At 36.4% G+C, this 20,079-nt stretch overlaps 1 protein-coding gene across 1 annotated transcript; it reads left to right on the forward strand.

The window, feature by feature from the left end:
• Positions 1 to 3,402: 3,402 nt before the first annotated feature.
• LOC134277515 (uncharacterized) lies at positions 3,403 to 4,014 on the forward strand. Its single transcript, XM_062759846.1, has one exon. The coding sequence runs from the start codon at positions 3,403 to 3,405 to the stop codon at positions 4,012 to 4,014; it is 612 nt and encodes a 203-aa protein (XP_062615830.1).
• Positions 4,015 to 20,079: the final 16,065 nt, after the last annotated feature.

Here is a 20,079-nt window from a genome sequence, read left to right on the forward strand (position 1 = left end):
ATTGTTAAAGTGTAAAAAATATCAACTTTAATTTTTGTAAAAAGGCCCCATTAAGGACTTGTAGGAGTGGCCTCTAAATATTTATATAAAGCATATCTCCTAAACGAAAAGAAATCTCTCAATAGGTGTAGAACAAAAAGTCTTTTAAATCACAAGACCTTTTGTTTGATATCAAAAAAAAGGGACCGACTCCTCAAATAAGGGGCTCAGAGGGGCCAGAAGTTTTTATCTTTAACTCTTTAATGATCAATATTTTGTGATGCATTACAGAAGCAAAGATGTTTATTTAACGATTTGCAACAATATATGATACAATTTTGATTTTATGTTACGTAATTAGGGGTCACAAGGGGCCAGAATGTCAAATCTTTGACGCTTCATATTCGAAAAGGGTGAATATTTTGATAAGCAATATTGAACAAAAGATGGCTAGATTAATGTGCTAAATAATACGCATACTTTGAATTTTTGTAAAACGGCCCCATTAAGGACTTGTAGGAGTGGCCCCCAAATATTTATATAAAGCATATCTCCTAAACGAAAAGGAATCTCTGAATAGGTGTAGAACAAAAAGTCTTTGAAATCACAAGACCTTTCGTTTGACATCAAAAAAAGGGGCCACCTCCTCCAAAATTTGGGGCTGGAGGGGCCAGAAGTTTTTATCTTTAAAATCTTTAAAGATCAAAATTTTAAAAGGATTTTAAAGCAAAAATGTTCATATTTAAAGATTTGCAACATAATTATAAAATTTTGATCATATGTTACGTAATTAAAGGGGGCACAAGGGGCCAGAATGTCAAATCTTTGACGTTTTATTCTCGAAAAGGGGGAAAATTTTGATAAGAATATTGAAAAAAGGGTGGCAGAATAATGTGTTTAAAAAATATGCATACTTTGAATTTTTGTAAAAGGCCCCATTAAGGACTTGTAGGAGTGGCCCCTAAATATTTATATAAAGCATATCTCCTAAAGAAAAGAAATCTCTGAATAGGTGTAGAACAAAAAGTCTTTGAAATCACAAGACCTTTCGTTTGAATCAAGAAAAAGGGGCCACCCCCTCCAAAAAAGGGGCTGGGGGCCAGAAGTCTTTTATCTTTAAAATCTTTAATGATCAAAATTTTTAAAGGATTTTAGAAGCAAAAATGTTCATATTAACGATTTGCAACGATAAAAATTATAAAATTTTGATTTTATGTTACGTATAGGGGTCACAAGGGGCCAGAATGTCAAATCTTTGACGCTTATATCTCGAAAAGGGGGAAAATTTTGATAAGAATATTGAAAAAAAGTCAGAATTTAAAGTGCTAAAAATATGCATACTTTGAATTTTTGTAAAACGGCCCCATTAAGGACTTGTAGGGTGGCCCCTAAATATTTATATAAAGCATATCTCCTAAACGAAAAGAAATCTCTGAATAGGTGTAGAACAAAAAGTCTTTGAAATCACAAGACCTAACGTTTGATATCAAGAAAAAGGTCCCCTCTCATCAAATTGGGGGCTAGGGGGCCAGAAGTCTTTAACTCTTTAATGATGCATATTTTGTATTAAGTATACATTTTGAGAAGCAAAGATTTTTCATTTTAACGATATGCAACAATATGTTATAATATTTTGATCATATGTTATGTAATAAGGGATCGCCAGGGGCCAAAATGTTTTTATTATTTTCCCCCAAACGAAGTTGGGGAACATATTTTTTTTATTTCTGTTTCTTATTATTATTATTTTTTATTATTTTTCTTCCTGGGAAAATTTTGTCCGCGAGTGATCTTGTATACTACACATCCGACTTAGGTGAAACCTTTTTAGGGTAATGTAACAATCACTATTGCACTTGCGTATATAATTTGAATTTCCCGCGTTTTGTCCCTATGCATACTTTCCCCATAAGTCCTTGCAAAATAGCTTAGCCGAACAGAACAATTGAGGCCTGGTCATTCCCGGCAGAGAAGCGTAGCTGCAGACACGTTTCTGATTCGAAGCAGCTGGTTTGTCATAGCAGCAGTACATGCAATATTTTGACACTGGCACGGAGACGGGTTTGGTGCGTCATGGATATTGGTATGACCTGTGCTTGATACATAGACTGAGCTGAGGGGATCATTGTGAGGCGAAAGGTTCCGGGGACTAAGACCCGGAAGAGTGCTGTGCGTGGATCCAAATATTTGTTGGTGAACGGATAACAGATAAGTCTATCCAAGAAACTTTGAGTTAGCGCTTTATAAGAAAAGGCAAACTTTTGATTTCATTCCTGCATCGAGGATGAGGATGATGTTGATGATGATGATCGTGATGATGACGAGGATAATCTATGATCTGTGAACATGTTTGGCATTAATTACTGAATTAGATTCCCGGGGTGATTGGCTGATTGATGAATTTGTTAATTGCGTAATTGTTGATTACCAATTTTTTTTTTCTTTGTTTAATTGTTTAATAGTGAGAAAGAGGGTGTGAATTTGTGTGCGGTAGTTTGTGTGAGATCTTTGTTATTATTATTTTTTTTTGTAAATAAATTTATTTAAACTTATTGAACTCTTGTGATTCTTGGAGATAGCCAGCTTGACCACGTGACATTTGGTGGCAGCGGTGGGATTGCTGACCGTCCCCAAATTACACATTTTCACTAAGTAGGTGTAGGTTTGCCAAGTAGTTGTAAATATACGTTAGGTTAGTGGTAGTAGTTACTCTTGGGATTCCTGTATAGTTACACAGAGGTAAGTGAAAGCATGGTGCTCCCTTTCATAGGTTAAAGGTAAGGTGACGTGAGACATATTTCTTAATTAGAAAGAATATTATCCTTGGATCATTAAAGTCTTTGGTAAGGCGGCTCAGTACTTATAGGCACGATGACAACCATCAAGGAGATGAAGGAACTCTTGGAAGTTGGGACGCAAATGGGACTCAAGGATGCAGAACTTCAACAGTTTGTGAACAATGAACAGGCAAGACTTAGAGACGAACGTGAGAAAGATCGTGCAGAACGTATGGCTAAACAGGAGCGCGAATATCAGCTGGAACTCGAATCCATGAAGGAACAAAACGCTGAGGCTGAACACAAGAGGAAAATTGAAGAAATGGAAATGAGATCACAGATTTCAAATGATGGCAGCAGAGAGATCACATAAAGTTCTTGAGTCAACTGCGCTACATCACACTGAAACACAACAACCTGTTAGAGGACCAAAATTACCAGCGTTTGATGAGGTAAAAGACAACATCGACGCGTACATACAGCGATTTGAAAGATACGCTATCTCACAGCAATGGCAAAGACAAAATTGGGAGCTCACTTGAGTGCACTTCTAAAAGGAAAAGCGTTGGATGTGTTCGCTTAGATTACCACCAGACAGTGCGTTCAACTTGATGAACTTAAGAAAGCACTGATGAAACGGTTTGACATGACTGAGGATGCATTCAGAAAGAAATTCAGATCTTCAAAACCTGATGGTAGTGAAACCTTTATTCAGTTTTCAACTAGACTTGAAAGTTACATGGAACGATGGATGGAGTTATCGAAAACAGTTAAGACTTATGAAGAGCTCAAAGACTTGATGTTACGTGAACAATTCATTTTGTGTTGTAACAAAGAACTTTCCTTATTCTTGAAGGAACGAATTCCTCCTTCTATTCAGGATATGGCCAGATATGCTGATCAGTATGTTGAGGCGAGAGCAACTTGTTCATCAGCTGTTACCCAAAGACCGATCTTCGACAAGAAAGTTTCCTTTGGAAAGCAATTATCTTTTCCAAGTTCTAGTGAAGGAACCAAAACCAGTGGTGGAATCAAGTGTTTTTATTGTGATAAATATGGACACAAGCAGTTTGATTGTCCTTTGAGGAAGTCATCAGCAATTAAGACAAACACACAGGAAAAATTTGATAGACCACAGAAACCACAACAGGGATTCAACAAAAATGGACGTCGCTTTTCGCAAGGAAAGAACACGACTCTTCTCATGTTGGTGCGCATAAGACGCAAAGTGACATTAATTCAGTTGATGATGGAGTGATGCCAGTTGTGAAAGGATGTGTTGGCGATAAACTTTTGACAGTGTTAAGAGATATCGGATGTCGTGGTGCGGTGATTCGGAAAAGTCTGGTTACGTCAAACCAACTGACTGGAAAAACTCACAAATGCATGCTTGCTGACGGAAGTGTAGTAGATGCAGATGTTGCGATAGTTGAAGCTGACACACCATATTTTACTGGAACAATTGAAGTCTCATGCTTCGAAACACCGATGTTTGATCTGATTCTTGGGAATTTTGATGGTGTTCGGAAACCAGACAACCCGGATATTCATTGGATGAAAACTTCTAAACCTTCATTTGCTGTTGAGACACGCAGTCAACTTAAGAAGAAGCAGTTGCCTTATAAACCACTGAGGGTTCCTGAAACTCTACAAGATGTATCACGTGATGAGATGTTAAGTGAACAGACGAAGGACGATTCGCTAAGCAAGAGTTGGGACATTGCTAAACAAGGGACAGTAAAGGAGCTCGGTGATGGAGGTTCAACCAGGATGTTTATACGGAAGCAATTACTCTACAGAGAATTCAGTAGTCCAAAGGTGTCAAATGGAAAGACGTATCGACAGTTGATGGTTCCGAAGAAGTATAGACCAATGGTTATGAAGATGGCTCATGAATGTCTTATGGCAGGACATTTGGGTGTTAAGAAGACTACAGATAGAATACTAGCAGAATTCTTTTGGCCAGGAGTACAAGCAGATGTCAAGCGATTTTGTCGTTCGTGTGACGTATGCCAACGAACAATACCTAAGGGAAGAGTACCTGCAGTTCCTCTTGGACAAATGCCCATGATATCAGAACCATTTCAACGCATAGCTGTGGATATTGTTGGTCCGCTTCAGCCAGTCACAGACAGAGGAAATCGATATATCCTCACTATTATAGACTATGCGACCAGGTATCCAGAAGCTGTGGCACTTAAAGGAATCGAAACGGAACGAGTTGCAGAGGCGCTTGTAGACGTTTTCAGCAGAGTTGGTGTTCCTTCAGAAATGCTTACAGACCAAGGATCGCAGTTTACATCTGAGGTTATGAAGGAAGTAAGCAGATTGCTGTCACTCAAACGCCTAACTACAACGCCGTATCACCCGATGTGCAACGGCCTTGTTGAAAAATTCAACGGTACGTTAAAGCAGATGCTGAAGCGCATGTGTGCTGAACGCCCAAAAGACTGGGACAAGTACCTCAACGCACTTCTCTTCGCTTATCGAGAGATACCTCAAGAGAGCCTTGGATTTTCACCCTTTGAGCTACTCTATGGTCGATCAGTGCGTGGTCCGATGATGATACTCAAGGAGTTGTGGACCAAGGACATACCAGACAGTGAGGTGAAGACTACTTACCAATATACTAGACTTAAAGGAGAAACTTGAAGAGACATGTAAGATTGCTCATCAACAATTGGAAAAAGCAAGGAAGCATCAGAGAAAGCATTACAATAAGAGAACAAGGGATCGAAGGATGAAAGTTGGTGACCAAGTACTTGTTCTACTTCCGACAAAGTCAAATAAACTCTTGATGCAGTGGCGAGGACCATATAAAGTTGTGCAGAAAGTTGGCGATATGGATTACAAAGTTGAGATGGGAAGTAAAGTAAAGACACTTCACGCGAATTTGTTGAAACAGTACATTCCTCGTGAGGAAATACACTGTGGAGTTCTTACAACTTGCGCCATATCACTTATTGACTTCAGTGAAGAGGGAACACTTGATGAGCAGAATTCAATGATGTTACCAACAGATACTCAGACAGAAACAGTGTCAGATGTACGTTTCAATGAGGGACTGGAAGCTGATAAACTAGAATCGGTGAAATCTTTGTGCGAGTCGTATGCTGATGTTCTCACTGACGTTCCAGGAATGACTACACTAGTTAAGCATAAGATTGAACTGACATCATCAAATCCAATACGGGTGAAGCAGTATCCTATTCCTTTCAATACCGAGGGTGTCATAAAGGAAGAAGTGGAGAAGATGTTACAGTTGAATGTTATAGAACCATCTGTCTCACCATATTCATCACCGGTAGTCATAGCTAGGAAAAAGGACGGAACAAACAGATTCTGCATAGACTTTCGTAGACTAAACTCTATTACAGTCTTTGACGCCGAGCCTATGCCGAACACAGAGAGTATATTTTCAAAGATGACAGGGAAGAAGTTTGTTTCGAAATTGGATTTGAGTAAAGGGTACTGGCAAGTTCCTATGGAAGAAGATAGTAAAGCTCTCACAGCCTTTTCAACATCGTCTGGTTTGTATCAATTTCGTACTATGCCATTCGGATTAGTGAATGCGCCGGCGACGTTTAGCCGACTGATGAGGAAACTTCTACACGGCATGGTGGGGATTGACAACTTCATAGACGATATCATCGTATACTCAGATACTTGGGAGGAACATCTGATGGCACTGAGAGAGTTATTCACCAGACTTAGGAAAGCAGGACTTACAGCGCGACCGTCTAAGTGTTTCATAGGATATGATCAGATAGACTGTTTAGGACACATAGTAGGTGACCAGAGACTAAAACCAGATTTAAACAAGATAGAAGCTATTCGAAATGCTCCAGTACCCATGACAAAGAAGCAGGTTAGATCGTTCTTGGGGTTGGCAGGATTCTACAGAAGATTCATACCAAATTTTTCAGCGATTGCCGTCCCACTGTCAGATTTGACAAAGAAAGGACAACCCAACAAAGTAGTTTGGACAGACATTCAGCAACGTTCATTCGATACACTAAAACAGATGTTATCCTCAGAACCAATTCTGAAACTTCCAGACTTCAGTGAAGTATTTATCTTACGAACAGATGCTGCAGATGACGGACTAGGAGCAGTTCTTTTGCAGGAAGAACATGGAGAGAAGCTTCCAGTAGCTTACGCAAGCAGAAAACTGCAACCCAGAGAGAGATCATACGCTGTTATAGAGAAGGAATGCTTAGCAGTAGTATGGGGAATTCAGAAGTTCCATCAATATCTTTATGGACGTGAGTTTGTATTGGAGACTGACCATCAGCCATTAACATACCTTAACAAGTCCAAAACAGAGAACTCGAGGTTAATGCGCTGGGCTCTACAATTACAACCTTATCGGTTCCGGATAGAAGCTATAAAGGGAGGCCAAAACGTCAGGCGCAGATTACCTTAGTCGCCAATAATCAGCTAAGGAGAAATTAGCCAGGTTTGTATTCAGAATTTTGTAAATACGTTCAGTTATTTCAAAATTGTAAGGGCAAGTTAGTAGTGATTGTTGTGTAAAAAAAAAATGTTACCATTTTTTAATTAAGGGGGGAGTTGTGTAACAATCACTATTGCACTTGCGTATATAATTTGAATTTCCCGCGTTTTGTCCCTATGCATACTATTCCCATAAGTCCTTGCAAAATAGCTTAGCCGACCAGAACAATTGAGGCCTGGTCATTCCCGGCAGAGAAGCGTAGCTGCAGACACGTTTCTGATTCGAAGCAGCTAGTATATGTACATAGCAGCAGTACATGCAATATTTTGACACTGGCACGGAGACAGGTCCGTGCGTCATGGATATTGGTATGACCTGTGCTTGATACATAGACTGAGCTGAGGGGATCATTGTGACGGCGAAAGGTTCCAGGGACTAAGACCCGAAAGAGTGCTGTGCGTGGATCCAAATATTTGTTGGTGAACGGATAACAGATAAGTCTATCCAAGAAACTTTGAGTTAGCGCTTTATAAGAAAAGGCAAACTTTTGATTTCATTCCTGCATCGAGGATGAGGATGATGTTGATGATGATGATCGTGATGATGACGAGGATAATCTATGATCTGTGAACATGTTTGGCATTAATAACTGAATTAGATACCCGGGGTGATTGGCTGATTAATGAATTTGTTAATTGGGTAATTGTTGATTACCAATTGTTTTTTTTCTTTGTTTAATTGTTTAATAGTGAGAAAGAGGGTGTGAATTTGTGTGTGGTAAGTTTGTATGAGATCTTTGTTATTATTATTTTTTTTTTTGTAAATAAATTTATTAAACTTATTGAACTTGTGTGATTCTTGGAGATAGCCAGCTTGACCACGTGACAGGTAAGTAGGCATGTTATGTAGATTTGCGGAATCAAGGTCATTTTGCGCGCACGTGCTTGCAAGAGCGCGCACGTGCAAAACTTAAAATGACCAATATACAATGGATATAACCGTAACTTTTCTATTTTGTGACGAAATGTTTTGAAACTTATAAAGTAAGGATATATTAGTAGTAAGCACAAGATGGCATGGTCAAAATAGCAAGATTGCACGCGCATGCACGTGCGCTTCGCTCTGATTGGCTGAAACTAAAGTCTCAATATCTTTTTTGTTTTTTGATAAAATCATTTGAAATTTTGAACATAGTCATACATTAGGGAGATCTACAGACTGTAAGATAAGATTTATCATGAATGCATGTGCATGCACATGTGCTTGCAAGAGCTCGCACGTGCAACACGAGAAATGTCCAATATAATTTATACCGACGTAACTATTTAAATTATTGATGAAATGCTTTGAAACTCATATTATAAGTATATATTAGAAGCATAGACAAAATGACGTGGTCAAAAAAGTAAGACCTCACGCGCATGCACGTGCGCTTCGCTCTGATTGGCTGGAACTTAAGTCTCAATATCTTTCTTGTTTCTTGTCATAATCCTTTGAAATTTTGAACATAGACCTAAATTATGAAGATCTACAGCATGATATATAAGAATTTTCATGAAAGCATGCGCATGCCCGCGTGCTGCAATCTGATTGGCTGAAACTTTAAATGGCTATATCTCCTTTGTTTTTTGACGAAATGCTTTAATATCTAAAACATAGTCATGAATTAGGATATCCTACAATATAATATGGAAAAAAATTCAACAAATCACGCGCATGCACGTGCGCTGCAATCTGATTGGCTGAAACTTGAAATGGCTATAACTCCCTTGTTTATCAACCAAACAGGATGGGATTTAGAATATATATAGATATAAGGGACTCCTACAAGAAGGTATGGTCATCATGCACGTGCACGCACGTGCGTGCATTTGGAACGAGTGAAATGAAAAATACACTTGAAAGAGTGATTTTTCTTACTTTTGGACTGAATGCTTTAATATATTGTATATTAAAATATGTAGATAGTGTAGACAAGATGATATGATCATAACGCACATGCATTCACATGCGCACGGGTGCAATGCTAAAATTTAAATATAATTGGTATCTTTCTGAGAAAACGTTGTTAAAGTCAAAAATGCACAGAGTTTGTCTTATTTAATGAAGCTTACAGGGAATATGGCACCAAAAAGGAGTTGGGGAGCGTTTGGGGAACATCTGTAACGGTTCCCGTTACAATTAGCACTAGTTTTTTATGCTTTACATCTCGAAAAGGGGGAGTATTTTTATAAGCAATATTGAACAAAAGATGTTCAGAATATTGGATAAAAAACAGAAACTTTAAATTTAATGAAGAAAAACTTAATGTCATTCTCTTTTAACGAATATCTCAGTCAAAATCACATCTCATCTTATCTAGAAATTTAACGGAAGACCTACTCGTTGCTCGCAACGAGATCTCATCTAGTTATTATTATTATTCTTTTTATTATTTTTTTGACTTTCTAATTTTGTGCACGCTATTTCTCAAAGACTACTGGATGGAATGACGTGAAATTTTCAGAAAAGATGTGTCGTAACATGAATTTTGTATATCCGAGAGAAAATTTGGAAACTCACTTCCGGTGCCAAGTTACGGACAATTTCCTGAAATTAAAATGACATTTTGTCCGCGATTAAACTCAAAATCGGTAAAAGATATCAACATGAAACTTTCAGGGATTATAGATAGTGATATATACCATCCAGGACGCGACACTTTGTTCATCGTCGGTACTTCTTGTCGTTAGGAGAAGCGAATTAAAAAATCGTATTTTCTAACTTTTTTGTTTTTCAAAATTTTTTATTTATTTTTGGAATGATAATAGAGACCCTTTGATCGATGCTTACTATATAAGTTGTTTGGCTATTGGTTAATCAGAACTCTAGATATTAATATTTGAAAATCTGAAGCGGACCCAAGATGGCGGCTGTCTCTGTCAACTCCACCATTTCGCGAGTAGGGGTTTATGGAGGCAGCTGAGCGTTTGACTAAATGATACATGAAAAGTAAAAAAACTACGTGGACTTTCACCTAGTAGTACACTGCAATATGGAGGCAGCTGAGCGTTTGACTAAATGATACATGAAAAGTAAAAAAAAACTACGTGGACTTTCACCTAGTAGTACGCTGCAATTCAGTGACAATCTTAAAACTTAATTTCCGTTTTACTGCTTTAGTGTAATTGGGCTAGATACGTGTGTGCAATGTGTTAAATTTACTTTCTTAACGTCGAAATAAAATAAAGGCGATAAGAAGTTGTTTTATTTAATATTTAATTTCATTGAAGCTATCACACCTATTTGATAGATCAGTCCAAAGGATAGGCACGAATATTTACTCGTGGTGTTTGTCGCCAGATTATGAATAGTGGCCCGCCTTTTATGATTCTTAGACAGGTGTACTGTTGCAGGTGTACTGTATACATAACTATATTTAGAGCAGTATTCAAAATTTATTAGTTTTTCACAAACGTAACCACTGTGTTTCCCATGCACACTTGATTCATATTAAAAATACAAAAGACAGAAATAAGAAAACCTTTTTTAAATAAGATCGTCTAATGGAGTTTATATTTATTTAACATTCTTTTCTCAAAGATATTTAAAGTTGAACATTGAACAGAAATGAAATCTGATTCCTTGACCGTCGAAGGGCGAGACATGTCTTTCATCGAACCATTTCTACCTTTTCATGAAGGTGTAAAGAATCAGGTTACTTCACTTTGGGGATAAACGGGTAATAAAAAAAATTTAAAATGATTCCAATTTCACTTCTTTTGTGTTACTTACCTATATAAGATATAGAATATGTACAATCTGTTAAATACACTTTCTAAACCTCGAAATTTAGGCTTAAAGAACGTTCCTTTTTCTTTATTTTATTGAAGCTATCACGCCTATTTAATGAAACATTACAAAGAAAAGGCGCGCAGATTAACTTGTGGCGTTTGGCGCGAAATTATAAATAGTGGCGCGCCTTTCGTGATTCTTAGACAGGTGTATTGTTGAAGAAGTATATTCAAGTACATTTAGAGCAGTGGACTCAAACGCGTAGTTTAAGCGTGTTGGGAATAAAGAGGAAAAAAGCGCGTTGGATTTTCACGCTGGCGACCTGGGTTCAATCCTCTTTGCGACCACTTTTTCAGCTCGATTTTAGGTTCTTTTCCTGAATCGGACGGAAGACCTCTCGTTGCTCGCAACGAGATCGTTTCTAGTTATTATTATTATTCATTTTTTTTTAGACAAAATTTTGTGCAGGCGATTTCTCGTAAACTATTTGGTGGATTTCAATGAATTTTTCAGGAATTATAGGTCATTATATGAATTTTATATAAAATTCCGTTTGTTGGAAAATTCGGTACCAGTGCCAAGTTATGGGCAATTTCCTGATTTTAAAATGCAATTTTGTCTTCGAGTGTTCTCGAAAACGGCTAAAGATATTAACTGGAGAATTGTTAGAGATGATAGATCATGAGTTATAGATGTGCAATTTTGACTTCGTTTGCGTCGTAAGTACTTCCGGTCGCTACAGAAAGTGAATTCAAAATGTACACTTTTTCAACTTTTTTTGTTTTTCAATATTTTTCTTTGATATAATTAATGGTAATCAAGACCCTACTGGAAAGGTCAAATATATAATTTATTTAAGAATTGATCAATCTGCACACTAGATATTCGCATTTAAAAATCTGAAGCGTGTCCAAGATGGCGGCGGTCTCGGTAAACTCCGCCATTAAGCAAGTCGGGTTCTAGAAGGTCAGCTGAGCGTTTAGATGAACAAAACTTCTACCAAAAAGATTTATGAAATGTAAAGGATTCTTTTGATTGCTACATCGCAATTACGTTGCATTGAGTATACTTTTAACATGAGGTTTCCTTAAACTTCTATTGAAATCGCTTTTGCATCTCATTGTAGAATACAACATGACTACAAGTGGAAATACGATGACTTCAGTCTTTTATTTTGCACCAGGGAAAACTTATCCTAAACCATGGTTATAATGCTTTTCAAGAAACTTGCCTTATTCACTATGTTTCTGAAGTATGACTTGACTTCTGTTTATTTTTCTTTACGCAGGCTTGTGACATATTAAATGAATAGAAAAGACAAAAATAAGAAAAACATTTTTTAAAAGATTGTTTATTAAAGGTTATATAAATAATAAGTAATAAATGCAAGTTATTGACATAAATAGTATCAGATTCCTTGACCGTTGGAGGACGAGTGATTTTTTTTCAGGGAAACATTCCAGTCTTTTTATGAATGTGTAACTCACCTCCACTTTGGGGGTAAACAGGATACAAAATTCGTGGAAAATCTTACCGAATTCACAGTTTATTGTTACTTGGCCGTATACGAAATTATATTTGTAAGAACTTACATTTCTAATTTTCATTGAAGCTATCACATCCATTAAATAAATCAAACATTTCAAAGGAATAGCGTTAAGAACTACTTGTGACGTTTGGCACGAAATAATGCATCATGACCAGACTTAGTAGTAGACAAATGGCGACAATAGTGCAGAAATATATAACATTGGCATGCCTGTATATGGAGTTGCATGGGATAAAAAGTTGAATACATATCGAAAAAAGGAAAGAAAACTGTATCATCTGTTCATCATTAATAGATTATCTATCCTAAAAATTACTGTTAAAATTCAAGTTACAAATTCCGATGTGATCATCTTGACAAAAGTTTGGCAAGCTGGCAGCTGTCATTTTACAATTCCAAACTGAATTTTTAAAAAGATGTAATGTATGTTGGAATAAAAAAAAAGCAATCTCGCGATATTCGAATGTTAAATTTGAAGCGGGTTTCCAAAGGTGTAATGGGTACCGCAATGGATTTTCACGCTGGCGACCCGGGTTCAATCCCCCGTGTTTCAGATTTTTAAAATCACTTTTTCAGTTTGATTTTACGGGGTTTTTTTTCTGAATCGGACGGAAGACCTCTCGTTGCTCGCAACGAGTTTCTTTTCTAGTTATTCTTTTTTTTCTTATTTGTTCTCCGGTACTTTTTTGTCCGGAAGTGTTCTCAGAAACTGTTCACCCAACTGACCTAAAACCTTTTTAGGGTTAATGGGTGTGTAGTGTAGGTGTGCGGAACGAAGGTCATTTTGCGCGCATACGCATGCACGTGCGTGCGCGTGCAACACGTGAAATGACATATACTTAATATAGCTATAACTATTACATTTTTTAATGAAATGATTTGAAACTCATTATATAAGGATACATTAATAGTGTACATAATCTGACACTGTCAAATTAGCACGAACTCACGCGCATCCACGTGCGCTTCGCTCTGATTGGCTAAAACAAAAATCTCAGTATCTTCTCTGTTTTTTGACGAAATGCTTTGAAATTTAAAACATGGTCATGAATTAGGATATCCTACAATATGATGTAGTGAAAATTTCATGAAATCACGCACATGCACGTGTGCTGCAATCTGATTGGCTGACACTTTAAAAGACTAATCGCCTTTGTTTTTTGACGAAATGCTTTGAAATTTAAAACATAATCATACATTAGGATGTCCTGCAATATGATATACAAAAAAATTTCAAGAAATTACGCGCATGCACGTGTTCTGCGATCTGATTGGCTGAAACTTTAAATGACTATATATCTTTTGTTTTTTGACGAAATGCTTTGAAATTTAAAACATAGTCATTCATTAGGATATTCTACAATGCGATATAGAAAAAAAAATCATGAAATCACGCGCATGCACGTGTGCTGCAATCTGATTGGCGGAAACTTGAAATGGCTATAACTCCCTTGTTTTTCAACCAAACAGGATGGGATTCAGAACATATATAAATGTTAGGTACTTCTACAAGAAGGTATGGTCACCATGCACGTGCACGCACGTGCGTGCATTTGGAACGAGTGAAATTAGAATTTACACTTGAAGGAGTGATTTTTAACACTTTTGGACTGATTGTTTTCATATATAGTATTTTACAGGGAATATGGCACTAAAAGGGAGTTGGGGAGCGTTTGGGGAACATCTGTAACGGTTCCCGTTACAATTAGCACTAGTTACCATTGAACTGTTCTTTGTATTTAACAAAGATGATTTTACGGCCAAATTGCCATTAATTTTGAATGAAATGGTTGCAAAGTGTAGGCGGGATCGACAGTTAGCGTGCGTATTTCTTCAAACGTGACTTTAAATTGAAATATCCACCAGACTTTAACTATAACCAAAAAGAATATTGATTTTATTTGTCTTTCAAAAAAGCCCATTTGTCATCATTATTATGAATAAATTTCCACATTACAGTGCAGAATAGAATCATTGTCGCAGGCGGACCGATAGGTTGCCACACAAAAGGAATACTAGAACAGTTCTTGAAATTTATCACATTTATTCAAGATTACGAAACTTCATAAAATCCTTACAAACAAAGATACATTGCGGGTTCCAGTAAATGTTCAACCAAGTATCTTTCTTTACTCCTCACTAAGATATTAACAGCAGTGAAAGAAAAACTTCAAGAGAACTGTGCAACAATATATTCAAGAAGTGGTGTGAATCAGATGTGGATACCCAAAAATTCCAAAGAACTTTTGGACAACTTGAAATCACAAGATTTTACCAAAATCAACAGTTTAAAAACTTACGACTATTCAACTGTATACACAACCATTCCCCACGATAAATTAAAGTCCAGGCTTTTTGATATCATTGACAGCGGCTTTTTCAATAAAATGAAACTCGTAAATTTACTTATCTGGATATTGTTCATTTGCAAAATTATTTTGTTAATACACAGTCTGATTTTACACACAAGTACTCTGAAGTTGACATCAAAAAATGTTTCAGTTTCTGATTGACAATATCTATGTGGTTTTTGGAGACCAGGTATTCCAACAATGTATTAGAATTCCCATGGGTACCAATTGCGCTCCGTTATTAGCAGACCTATTTTTATATTTATATGAAGCAGAATTTGTGCAAAATCTTATGCGTGAAAAGAAGAAAACACCTACTTCAACTCGACATTAAGATATATCGACGACGTATTGTCAATAACCAATCGTAATTTCCATTCCTACGTCGATACGATATATCCTGATGAGCTTGAGATAAAAGATACCACAGAGTCTGACACATCTGTTTCATACTTGGATATTTTACTTGAAAAAGACGTTAATGGTAATCTTAACAACCAAGCTATATGATAAATGTGATGACTTTAACTTTTCTATCGTCACCTTCCCTTACTTATGCAGCAATATACCTTCATCACCTGCATACGGAGTCTATACATGTCAGTTGATTCGATACGCAAGAGCTTGCTCTACTATCAGCAGTCTCGTTTAAAGTCATCATTTCGTTAGTTCTATGGTCGATACAATGACCTTGTCAGCAAATGCAATTTATCATTGAGTCAAATGCTGATTGACGTCTTTCATTCTAATTGTTAGTCCATTATTTATACACTGAATTGACGACGGATTTTTTCTTTATTTCCTGATCATGACAATGAGCACACGGCAGGTGTGACCAGTCAGCAGGGGATGCTCACTCTCTATGGCACCTGATCCCACCTCTGATGTTTCGGAGGTCCGTGTTTGCTCTGCTCCTGTTTTGTATTGTTTTATGGACTTTGATATTGAATACTGTTCGTTATCTCCACATCCTTCTTCAAGGCTAAAAACATATCTAAATGTTCTGTTATGGTATGTTGTTTGGGTGTAATGGCTTCCTGGACCAATTTGGGATCTACTGAAATATTGTAAATTTCACACAATATATCAATTGTATATAAAATGTGGCCATTTCAGGAAACTGTATAAGATAAAACCTTTAATTTGATAAAACAAACCAAAAAACCTTAGAAGAGATGTAAAGTCTGGTCAGATATAATTGATGTAGAATAATACTGTAATACTCGAGCAAATGAAGTGTGTCTGCTCTACTCAATTGCTACACCCAAACTCATGAACTGACCATATAACAGCAGGGGATTAGACATTTAAATAAGTTATTTACATAGCGAAAATGTGTATGTTAAAATATATGAAATAATGTTTGGACGTTAATTGTGACAATCATCAACAATGAATATCAACGTTCTCCATTTTACAAAGGTCTCTGTAGTTGCTACATAAAAAACCAAAATTAGAGTTATGCACTATCCATAAGTACCCTTTCCTCATTCTAGCTTTTGCGTTTGCGTCACAAACTTTAAAGTAGTAGGGTCTGTCATTAAGATCTGGTCTCAATAAGGATACTGAAAAAAATGTTAAAGAACATATTTATCATTCGTAATTTTAATTATCATAATTTGATACAAATAAATTCATAAATAATAAAATTGCTGAAAATCTCAAAAAGACACACATGAATTAGTCAGATATTAAAGGAGCATGGACACAGTTTTGTCCTGATACAAGACAGATTAGAGCTCCAAACCTTTGTTATGTAAACAAGGTTAGTGTCATGTTTTTGTTTACACAGGTTAATATACTAATATCTGTTCGTTCAAAGTAGATAATTTCAAAAAAAAGTTAATTTTAAATACCATTCGACAGTTACTATTGATTTGCTGAACTTCATTTTGTTATAAATATGATATTTTCTATAGTTAAACAAAAACAAGGCACGAACCTTGTTTACATTATGAAGAACTAAGTTTTGTATCTTGTTTGCTAATCAACAAATGATGTTCAAATTTTTGCTAATCAATAGATGATGCCCTAGGTAGGAATCGTAAACATTAATATTGGTTTTCAAAAATCAGCTGAAACTGTGTCCAGGCGCCTTTAAGTAAGAGAAAAGTATTCCTAGAAAGGACAAGGGTATTGGATGTCTTTCGACTTCCTTCAGAAGACCTCATTGTTCTTTTCTGTTTTATATTATTTTCCACTTGCAACAGAGGAGACGTAGAAAAACAGTCGTGTGTTTGTTTGTGGATGAGCCAGTTAGTCCTAGCTCATTGCTCACAGTACCTCTAATTCTTGATGATTTAGGCATGTGTTTCATAATGTATTCCAAAATTAATAGATTATTGATTGTCAACTTCATGAGTAAATGTTATTTTGCAGAGAAAGCTAGGTTTCTCGTCAAGCTGCAGTTCCCAAGTCTTAGACGGAAGCTGCATAGTAATTGCCTCATAAACGATGAATTACTACTTTGATATTTGATGGTTAAAATACAGTTCGTACACTAACACGAGGGCTGTTCGGAAATTATTGAGATGTGAATATTCTTATTTCTTTCGTCTTTCCGTGAAAATTTTCATATACATTTGACTAACACTTGGAATTAATAAAAGCAAGCTATATTTTACAAATATTTTATTTCTTTTCTTCAGTGATATTTTAATGTGTAAATGGTAGGTGTACTCGGCGCAGTCACAAAATCAGATATTGAAAATATGTAACAAATTCGTTCAAACTCCCGGTGGACCTTTAGCAAGAGCAAAAATAATTCATGTATATTATTTTTCAATATATATCTCATCTCTCTGTTATCAAATATGTCATTCCAAAAATTCAAAGTATCTTTTCGTGGAGGGATGTTTCACTCACCATTTAAAAAAAAATGGTACGAAGACCCACACTGTATAAAAAACTTAGTTTACCTACTTTAAATTTCGGAATATATTCTAAAAAAAACTCCCAAGTCCAATTGTGTGTTTGCTATACAAATAGAACTGTTTGTTATTGAAAGGGAAATGTTTGTGCGACTTCGTGGCTCAGTGGTCATAGCGACGGTGTTGAAGCACCCAGTTATTTGTCGCGAGTGTTCGAATCAGGATTTTTAAGGTTCAAGTTGAAATTTATAGATAAATACATTTTTTTATTTACGGTCAATTAATATATTTAATACAATAAACACGTTTTCAAGATATATAACATTTGGAAGCATTACACGATTGAAATGTAAACAATCATGGGTAAACCAGCACGGTATGCCTGTTCCGTATACAAAAACAGTTAAAAGGAAAGGTAAAGCGTACCATCTCCCAACCCCTGAAAACCCCTGAAAAACGACAACTGCAAGTTTCAAAAATATAGATAATATCATTTGGTGCTATACAAAGTTTAACTGTCTAGGTAAATCGTACGACTATGAAATTTCCGATATGCTCACAGAGCAACAACTCGGTGTGGGCATATGACTCGCCTAATCCCCACAGATTCTTTTGAACGTTTTTACCCTGGTTTAATATTTTATAGGAAATATATACCAGTGAAAAAACCAAACCCTCTGAGATTTTTTTCTCAAAGTTTTTGTTTTAACAGGCCGTTCAGTCTTGAAGACTTTTTTTTATCGCTCTACACAAATATATAGGTATGCTCGATGCGCCGCATTGACGACAAAATCGTCGTCCTCAGATTTTTAGACCGCATTTAAATTCATGTATTTCTGCTCGAAATTCTAACAAAGTTGCACAAGCAGGCACGTAGCAACGGGGGGGGGGGGGGGGGGAGGTGGGCTGGCCCCAACTTTTTTCCCAACATTACTTTTACAATTGAAAATGTTCATTGAAAAGCTGGTTGCCCCCCACCCACCCACCCTTTTTATACTACACGAAATAAATATGAGGGAAATGTAGTAAGGAATGGAAAAAAAATTGGTACTGAAAGAAGTTGGCATTATAAAAAGTTTGCCTAACCCCGAAACTTACCTTCACAAGACGGAAAATCTCCTGTCGGCAGCCATTGCCCATCTCCTCCACAGACATATCCTGTTCGGAAGTCATGACCAGAACTTAGTAGAGTACCAGATTGACAGAAAATAAAACAAAACTGAATGACCTCCTTTTTCCATCCATTACAAGCTAAAGCGCCATTTTTTGGAATAGTAACGTTTGGGCAAGGGTAAGCTGAAAGTATAAGAGAAAGTACTAAATAATACGTTTTATATTTTTGATAGATAAATTATTATTTTCGAGTTTTAGTGAAATTTTAATGAATCAAAAAACTGTTTTTTCAATAACGCAAGCGTAGCTATTCAAATTAATTTAATGTTTCTATCAAAACCTTATGTAATTTTAAAATAATAATTATCTACTCAATCTGAGGAGATTTTCCAAAACTCTATTTAAATTAACATTCATACGGATCCATGCACTTCTAACCAATGCAATGACGCTGATGATTGCTACCTACATTTATTGATATGATCTTTGTATATTCAAACTCACGCTGAACAATGATTTTGAAGGTACACTCAGTCCTTAGACCGTTTGAGAGTTTTAAAGCACTATAGAAAGCAACATAATCTCCCCAAAGAAAGGTATTTCCATGATCAGGGAAATTAGTGGTAACTTCAATACTGTGATTAAATGGATCGTAGAAGTGTGGCGCCTTCCAGAAAACATCAACAATTCGCGATGATGACAGTTTTCGTATGTCTGATGGACAGTTCAGAACCATTGGTGGCTGGATATCTTAGATAAAAAAAAGTTATTTTATTTCATTTCTTCAATTCAATGCGTATCAAAGACTGACTTACTCTTCAATTATACCGTTTGCAATTTCTATAGTCTAAACAATGAAATTGTCAGCAAATACAATCATTAGGTTGAATTCTGACTGACGTTTTTCATACTTTTAAGGAATTGCCCCTTATGGTAAAATTATTCCATATTTCCCACGGTCGTTTGCTTCCGACGCCTATGTTCATATATGTGTCCTAGATTTAAGTTGTCGAAACACGAACACGTGTATAGGCCTTATGTCACTTCTACTCTGCCATATTGAATCCCATTTTGCAGTTGATGAAACGGGAGTTAGTCAGAATTTGTGCGGATGTTAAAATAGCAGAGGAAGTTGACTCGCTTACGAAGTCGGGTGATAATGACTGAGGGTAATTATCTGTATCAGATGATGGATATATGTGGCTGTGCC

Source organism: Saccostrea cucullata, unplaced genomic scaffold (assembly GCF_032062105.1).
Source record: "Saccostrea cucullata isolate Sc308-1 unplaced genomic scaffold, CSIRO_AGI_Scuc_v1 ctg6826, whole genome shotgun sequence".
NCBI classification, from domain to species: Eukaryota; Metazoa; Mollusca; class Bivalvia; order Ostreida; family Ostreidae; genus Saccostrea; species Saccostrea cuccullata.

Coding starts and splice junctions, on each gene's coding strand:
- LOC134277515 (XM_062759846.1), top strand. CDS start 3,403: ATGACTGAGGATGCATTCAGAAAGAAATTCAGATCTTCAAAACCTGAT.